Source organism: Psammomys obesus, unplaced genomic scaffold, assembly GCF_907164565.1.
Source record: "Psammomys obesus unplaced genomic scaffold, mPsaObe1.curated_primary_1811, whole genome shotgun sequence".
In the NCBI taxonomy this organism is placed as follows: domain Eukaryota; kingdom Metazoa; phylum Chordata; class Mammalia; order Rodentia; family Muridae; genus Psammomys; species Psammomys obesus.
The window spans coordinates 21864844-21872693 of NW_026590062.1; the positions used below are offsets into that span (position 1 = coordinate 21864844).

At 51.0% G+C, this 7850-nt stretch overlaps 1 protein-coding gene across 1 annotated transcript in view; it reads right to left on the reverse strand.

Moving 5' to 3' along the window:
* The window catches only part of Clip2 (CAP-Gly domain containing linker protein 2), a 58083-nt gene that overhangs the window by 22206 nt on the left and 28027 nt on the right, over nucleotides 1-7850 (reverse strand). Inside the window, exons 5-7 of the mRNA XM_055606035.1 lie at nucleotides 6534-6747; nucleotides 5834-6031; nucleotides 3758-3861 (exon numbers count right to left, since the gene is read on the reverse strand). Of these exons, the coding sequence (XP_055462010.1) occupies nucleotides 3758-3861; nucleotides 5834-6031; nucleotides 6534-6747 (516 nt within the window). The remainder of the gene's footprint in view (nucleotides 1-3757; nucleotides 3862-5833; nucleotides 6032-6533; nucleotides 6748-7850) is intronic.

Sequence of the window (7850 nt, forward strand, 5' to 3'; positions counted from 1 at the left end):
ATCCTCCTGGTAAATGACAAGGCTGAGGAAGAGGCTCTGTGACTTGCTCAAGCTCGTTCAGCTTACAGCACAGTTCGAGCTTAGGTCTGTGTGTGTCTCTTCAAGCCTGAGCCCTTCCATGTAGCAGCCATGTGGCCCACCGGACCCTGTGTCCCTCCCAGCTATGTGTGGGCATCTCCTCTTTGTCGTCTGCCCTCTGCCAGGCTCAACCCGTGTCCCTTGCATCCTCTGAACCTGCCTCTCTCCATGTACCAACAGGTTGGTGGGACGAAGACCGGTGTGGTTCGCTATGTTGGGGTGACGAACTTTGCCAAAGGCGAGTGGTGTGGCGTGGAGCTGGACGAGCTGCTGGGGAAGACTCTCCTGTTCTGCCCCATCTCTCCAACACAGGGTTACAGGCATAGGTGGCCACACCCACCTTTACATGAGTGTCAGGGATTTGAACTCAGGCCTGCATGTTTGTGGCAAAAGCATTCTTACTCACTGAGCCATCACCCCAGAACCATATCAGAGTGACGTCTTTCATCACTCTCCACCTTCTTCTTCTTGTGGTAGGCTCTGGTAATGTTGCTTTGAGACAAGGCCTCACTGTGTAGCCCTGCCTAGCCTGGAACTCTCTGTAGACCAGGCTGACCTTGAACTCACAGAGACCTGCCTGCCTCTGCCTCCCCAGTGCTGGTGTGTGCCACCAGGCCTGAGGCTCACCTTCTGAGGCAGGCTCTCTTACGGAATCTGACGGTACAATCTGGAGAGACTGTCTGGCCAGGGAGTTCTGGGGATCTGCGGGTCTTTGCACAGCCTGTGCTGGGTTCACAGACGTGCGTGAGCACGCCTGTCCTAATGCTTGGGATCTGAACCCAGACCCTTGCACAGCATGCACTTTGCGAACCGAACCGTCTCCCAGCTCCCACCACACGATGCCTTCCGAGACTTGTTTGTGTTTTCAGGCACGAGATGCATCACCATGGGAACTGGATGTGTGGGCCCCGACTACCATCTCACACAGATATAAATAAACCTCATTTCCCTTAGTGAGACAGTAACTGCAACATGGCTGACTGCCCAGAGCAGATGCAAATGGGGGTGTCAAGATTGGGGGGTGCTGCCAGCATGGAGGAAGGAAGGGCCATCCAGAAACTGTCATCTTTTGGGAAGAGGGTGACAGGGCCAGCTCTGGGTCCCAGCAGGAGACCCAGGAACCAGACAGGCCCTGTTTCTCTGACGGATGAACACGCCTGTACGTTTCCAAGACCCTCTGGATCTGCAACAGTGTGCCCCTGTCCCTGACCTTAATGAAGGGCTTCTAGGAAACCAGGAGGAATTGGGGGAACGTCTGATCCAACCTTGGGGCAGTCTTGAAAACTGATGTTTGGGTCAGCAAGATGGCTCAGCCAGGAAAAGCGCTTGCTGCAAAGCCTGCAGACCTGAGTTTGACCCCCAGGACTCACACGGCGAAAGGAACCAATGCCCCCGAGGTTGTTTTCTGACACTCACACATGTGCGCCCCCTCCAACTCACAATTAGATGCTAATTTTTTTTTTTTTTTTTTTTTTTTTGCTTGTAAGTGATGGACATGCCAGGCGCAGTGGTGCACACCTGTTATCCCAGCACTCGGGAGGCAGAAGCGGAAGAATTGTGAACTAGAGGCCAGTGTGAAATGCACAGGGAGACCCTGACTCAAGGGGAAAACAAAAATGGGAGTGGAAGCTGGGGAGAAAGCTCGTTCCGTGAGGTACTTGCCAGGTGTGACGGCTAAACTGTCACTGAGGCAGGCCTTCGAGGGGATCTTCTCCTCAGATCAGTGCTGTGGGAGAACCAGGCGTACCACTGGGCCACATCTGCTGGCAGCCCATAGCAGAGCACATGGAAGAAGGAAGCCTGCTTGTCTTCACTCTCGCTGGCATGCTCATCTGCCCTTCAGCGGGGGCGTTCCTTTCCCGGAATCAGAACCTACTTCCTCAGGATTCCAGCACAGACTGAGGGCCAGCAGCTCTCCAGGCGTCCTCTAGGACTCCATGCCAGACTGGGGCTGCTGCTAAGACATCCAGGCTCATGGCCTGAACAAGTACCAGATTTTTGGCCTTTTGTAATTGCTGGCATACCTGAACTGTAATAAATCAAACACAAACACACAAGCGCACACGCACACATTCTATCAGTTCTGTTCCTTTAGAATAAGACTCAACTTTGATCCTCACAACAAGCTGGGCATAGTGACGCACGACTCAGGATGCAGAGGCAGGTGGATCTCTGTGAGTTCGAGGTCAGCCTGGTCTATACTGTGAGTTCCTAGGCAGCCAGGGCTACCCAGAGAAACCCTGCCTCAAAACAAACAAACAAAACACGTGGACATTGTAGCATATGCATCTAGAGTTCCAGCTTTGGGAAGGTGGAGACCGGAGGGTTCTTGGGGCTCACTGGCCAGTTGGCCTGGACTATTCGGTGAGCTTCATCCTCAAAAAATGTTGTCTTAGAGACATGACATGTAAGAAACAACACATGAGATTAAGCTCTGATCTTCCATACAAGCGTTCACATCCACCCACCCACATACCACGGTACACACACACACACACACACCACAAGAACAGAACAAATCAGATGGACACATGTCATTGTAGGAGGCAGCAGGGAGCAGTGTCCCCACTGACTCTCTTCCCTGTGACCACAGCTTCCCCTATAGCATAGGGTACGGCACCTGCTGCTCCTACCCGCCACACTGAGAGATGACAGGCCCAGTACTAGGCTGCCTCCCATCCCGGGACATTTTGGGCGACACTGCCTGCTGCCTGTTCTGGTGGTCCTCAAGTTTCCTCACACGTAAAGCTGTGGGTTCCACATGTGGGACCCTGCTGACGGGACATTCTATGGCTGTGAATGGGCTTCCTATGAGGTGGCGAGGACGCACACTCCCTGATATGCGGCTCCTCAGGGTCACCCCCAGTACTTGGGTACTTGCCCCGTGACAAGCCACCGAGCGGCAAGGACAGCTGACTCTTTCCAGTGTTCAAATGTGGGGTGCTTAGCTCCAGTTGCTGTGAACACCGGGGACCCAACTGAGGAGGTAGCCCACCGTCCCACTTACAGATGGGGCCACAGACCAGACTCCGACCCAGTGTCACGGTTGCTGAGGGTAACGGGGCCTCGGGACAGTTACAACCCACAGCCTGGACAGATGGAAAGAGCACTTGCTGCCCCTCCAGAGACCTGAGCTTGGTCCCTAGAACCTTCATCAGGCCCCTCACAATCGCCTGTAACTCCAGCTCCAGGGGAATCTAACAGTCCTCTGGCCTCCAGACCCAGATACCTACACACACACACACACACACACACACACACACACACACACACTATTTAAACAAACAAACCAATCCAATATTAAAGTCAGCCTCAGACCAGTTCAGCAGGGCCCCTAGCACGGAGCTCTAGCTCAGTCCTTTCCTCAGAGAGTTTGGATAACAACTTGCTGTGTAGGTCTGGCAGAAATGAAACATGCTATGTAAAAGACTATCCTCAAACTACGTGCAATCCTCCCGTCTCAGTCTCCTTAGTACTGGGCTTATAAATGTGAGCCACACCTGGCCCAAACCATTGCTTTAAAGAAAAACAATCCTTCTCACTCTCTGAGAAAGGGTCTCATGCGGCCCAGGCTGGTCTTAAATTCACTATGTAGCTATCACAACCTGAACCCCTGATCTTCCCTCCTTTGAGGGACTCTGAGATGATGCCATCTGGCTGGCAGGTGCCCGCCCCTCACCTCCTCTCCTCCTCCAGCTGATTGGACAGATCCACCTTCTCTTTCCTCACGTTCTCCACCAGCAACCGTGCGCGCTGCAGCTTCTCCTCCGCTTCTGCAACATACTGACCCAGAGCAGGGCCAGGAGAGGGTCCGGTCAGTTCCAGCCTTCTGCAGGGGGCAGGACAGGGGCAAGGGAGGTACAGTGGAGGAGTTCCAGCTTGAGAGGGGAGCCAACAGAGAAGGCAGCAGAGGCCCCATGCCTGGGGTTGGGGACCCTAGGGCCCTCTGAACGTATAGGTAAGGTTGGCTTTATTGTCTTTTAAAACATCAAGCCAGGCGTAGTGGTATAGCCCTGTAATCTCAGCACTCCAGAGAAGCAGGGGTGGTGGGAGGGAGCTGAGGCAGGAAGATCTTGAGTTTGGCTAGCCTGTGCTACACAGTAAAACTCTGTTTCAAGAAAGAAAGACAAGGAGAAGGAAGCTGGGAACATGGAGGAACATAGGCTTAGCGTGCCCAAACCCTGAGGCTGGGTCTCTATTATCGTACAAATACGTTCATACAAACATCAGAATTAAGAACAGGATAGCTAAGTGCCCATTCAATAAACCCTAGGCTTGGGGGAAGGGGCTGTGTCTCTCTCTCTGATAGATCTCATGGATCTGTGTGCCCCAAAGCACTATCTGAAACATGAACAGTCCTAACCTAGAGAAGACCATTTCAGTTAGGAATCTGGACACAATGTGGTGAATTTCAACAAACTGCAACACTGCGTGTGTGTGTGTGTGTGTGTGTGTGTGAGAGAGAGAGAGAGAGAGAGAGAGAGAGAGAGAGAGATGCTGAGGTTTGAACCTAAGGCCCTGTACCATGAGACAAGTGATCCACCACTGAGCTACCCATGCTCAACCCCTCAACCCCACTACTTCAACTATCACCAAACAGAGGAAAATGGCTGAGTGGGTGCAGGCCCCAGCCTGATGACTGGAGTTCAGTCCCCAGTGTCTACATGACGGGTGGAGAGGACAAATGCCCCAAGTTGTCCTCTGAGCTTCGCGTGCACATGGTGGCACTCAAAATCCTCTCCCACGGAATAAGTAAATTAAAATGTACCAAAAGTTCTTAGAAAGCAGAAAAATCTTGTGGGTAGTGGTGGTACATGCCTTTAATCCAAGCACTTGGGAGGCAGAAGCAAGCAGATCTCTGAGTTCTAGGACAGCCTGGTCTACCAGTCAAGTTCCAGGACAGTTAGGGCTATACAAAGAAACCCCATCTTGAAAAACAACAACAACAAAAGTAAATAAATAAATAAATAAATAAATAAATAAATAAATAAATAAATGGAGAGAGAGAGAAAGAGAGCAGGAGGGAGGGACAGTTAGCTAGGTATGGTGACTCATATCTGTAATCCCAGCACTTGGGAGCAGGAGGCAGGAATGCAGAGTTTAAAGCTAGACTGGACAATACAGTAAGCTCCAGGCCAGGCCAAGCCAGCCTGGGTTACAAAATGAGACTGTCTTAAAACGAAAAAAAAAAAAAAAAAAAAGAAAGAAAAGAAAGAAAAGAAAACAAAACCAGAAAAGTATGTTTCCCCAACCTAGTAAATGCTGGTGCTGGAATATTAAAAGCAGGAAGCACAGATTTAAAGGCCAGTTCTGCACTTAATCTTGACCAAAGGGCTGAGAAGTAGTTACGGGTTTCCTTCCAAGATGGGGTCCCTTAAAGGAATCCTGTCTTGGAGGGAAAGTCTGTTAAAATGCAGAATGTTCTAAAGGGAAGTAAAACAGTCCAACTTGAAGAGAAGCTTGTGAAAACTCAGAAAATGAACAACTCAATAGGTTCAGAAAGTCCCTGAAACTGACAAGGTTCACTGGTGCCCTTCCTCCTAAGCTTATATATGCAGGGAAGAGCTCTCAAACAAGACAAGGGCCTGTTAGAAGCCAGTCACCTGAGCTCACTAACAGAGACCCTTTTCAGGCTGTTGAGCTGGCGAAGGTTACACTATGTGCATGCGGTTTCCAGCTTTCATGAGCACATGTTGCCTCTCCAGCCCCGTGGGAAGAGAGGTTCCATGCACCCCGGAGCCCGCCAGCAGCCCACCTGCTCATGCTGTGCCTTCAGCAGGGCGATTTCCTTCTCCACCTCACAGATATGGCTGGTGGCCTTGGCTACTTCGGCCCTCTCCAGGTCCCGCTCAGCCAGCAGCTGTTCGATGTGCTGCTGTTTCTCCTTCAGTGCCTCCTGCAGAGCTGTCGTACCTGAGATCTTCCGGGCATAGCGTGAAGAGGTCTCCGTGAGCTGCAGAGTAGGCGTGGGTGGGATTCAGGACACCTGTGGTGTTGTAGCTCAGCTTGCTCCCAACTGGCCCGACATATCCCCAGGATACCCTAACTTGCTGATTCACCTCAAAGGCAACTTGATGGCTGAAGAGTCAGCCTTTAACAGAGCTGAGGCACCTTGGTCAGATCCACCATAGGCCAAGCTGTACTGAAGTCCCTCTGCCCAAACCCAAGAGGACTCCTCTTTTCTTTTTACCTAGGGTCCTTGCGACAGTCTTCTGGAATTCTCTGTCTGTATCTACCCCACACTGTTTACCCAGAAAAGGTGGCCAAGAAATCAGCCACATTAATAACAAAAAATATAAATAGATCATTTTTTCTTATGAAGAGTTCACACTCCCCTACCCACAACCCCAACTGAGGGATGCCTGGAATCAGAGGAAGCTAGGGACAGAATAGGACACTTGCTCCTACCTCCACCGTTAAATAAGAGTTCTCCAATTCTTGAATTCTACCCTTACCAGGCCACTACGGCTGGGCCGGCCACCAACAGAGGAGGCCACAGAGCTGACAGAGCTGATGGAAGAACTGCTGGGGCTGTGGGTCAAGGCAGAGACACCCATAGCCATACGCTTGGTCTTCTTGGCCTTGGCTGGACTGGTAGACGGGAAACCAATTCGGATGACCTTGTGGATAGGTGCAAAGAGACCAAACTTGGGTGGGCACTGGAAGTACCTGCGGAACAGGATAGAGCTACAGTGATGCTGTCATTATTTGGGGTCTCTCCTGCTTCCTACTCTCTGTCAGAGCCCAAAAGGTACAGGTGTCTCCTCAGACCTTGCCAGCCATATCCCAAGGTGAAAGTCCTCCTGACAGAGGAGCCAGGAATGGCGGTGCACGCCTGTAAGACCTACACTTGAGAGGCGGAGGCAGGTGATCAGGAAGACAGGACTGACAAGAATTTACAGCTGTGAACAGCTCTGGGAATATTAAGAAACTTGCTGGCACTGGGCAGTGGTGGCTTACACCTTTAACACCAGCACTCAGGAGGCAGAGGCAGGTAGATCTCTTTGAGTTCGAGGCCAGCCTGGTCTACAAAGTGAATCCAGGACAGCCAAGGCTACACAGAAAAACCCTGTCTCGAAAAATAATAATAATAATAATAATAATAATAATAATAATGAAGAAACTTGCTGTCCATCACACAGGAAATATAGCAGAAAAATTAAGATGGGACTTTCTGGGCTGCACTGCTCAAAAACCTTACAAAGTATTTAGAGTACCCCAGCTTTAACCTCAGTTGATATTGGTTTAACTGGCCCCCCAACCAGTTCTCTATCTATGGGGGTCCTCTGAATAGAGAAGAAACATCCTGAAGGAGAGGGGCATGGGGGCAAGAGGTTGAGGAGTTTGAAGCCAGTCTCTGCTACTCAGTAAATTAGAAACCAGCTTAAGCTACACAAGACTACCTCAAAGGAGGAGGAGGAGGAGGAGGAGGAGGAGGAGGAGGAGGAGGAGGAGGAGGGAGAATAAGAGAGTGCAGGATACCTGCAGCTCTTTTGCATCACTCAGGAAAAATGAGGTAACAGAGATGGATGCTTCCGCCTTCCCATTATTCCGGCCTAACTCAGCCCTGTGCTGTGTGGCAAAGGGAACAAAGAACAGAGGGACTCTCAGTACTTGCCTGTGACAATAACCTCTGGCCTTAGTTCTCCTGTCAATCAAATGGGATGTTGATTCCCTCTGCCTAGCCCGACAGGATGTTAGGAGGAGGAACTTGTGGGTCATGGTGTCTGGCAAGCATACCCACCCTATCTGCGACCCTTCTGAGGACCCCC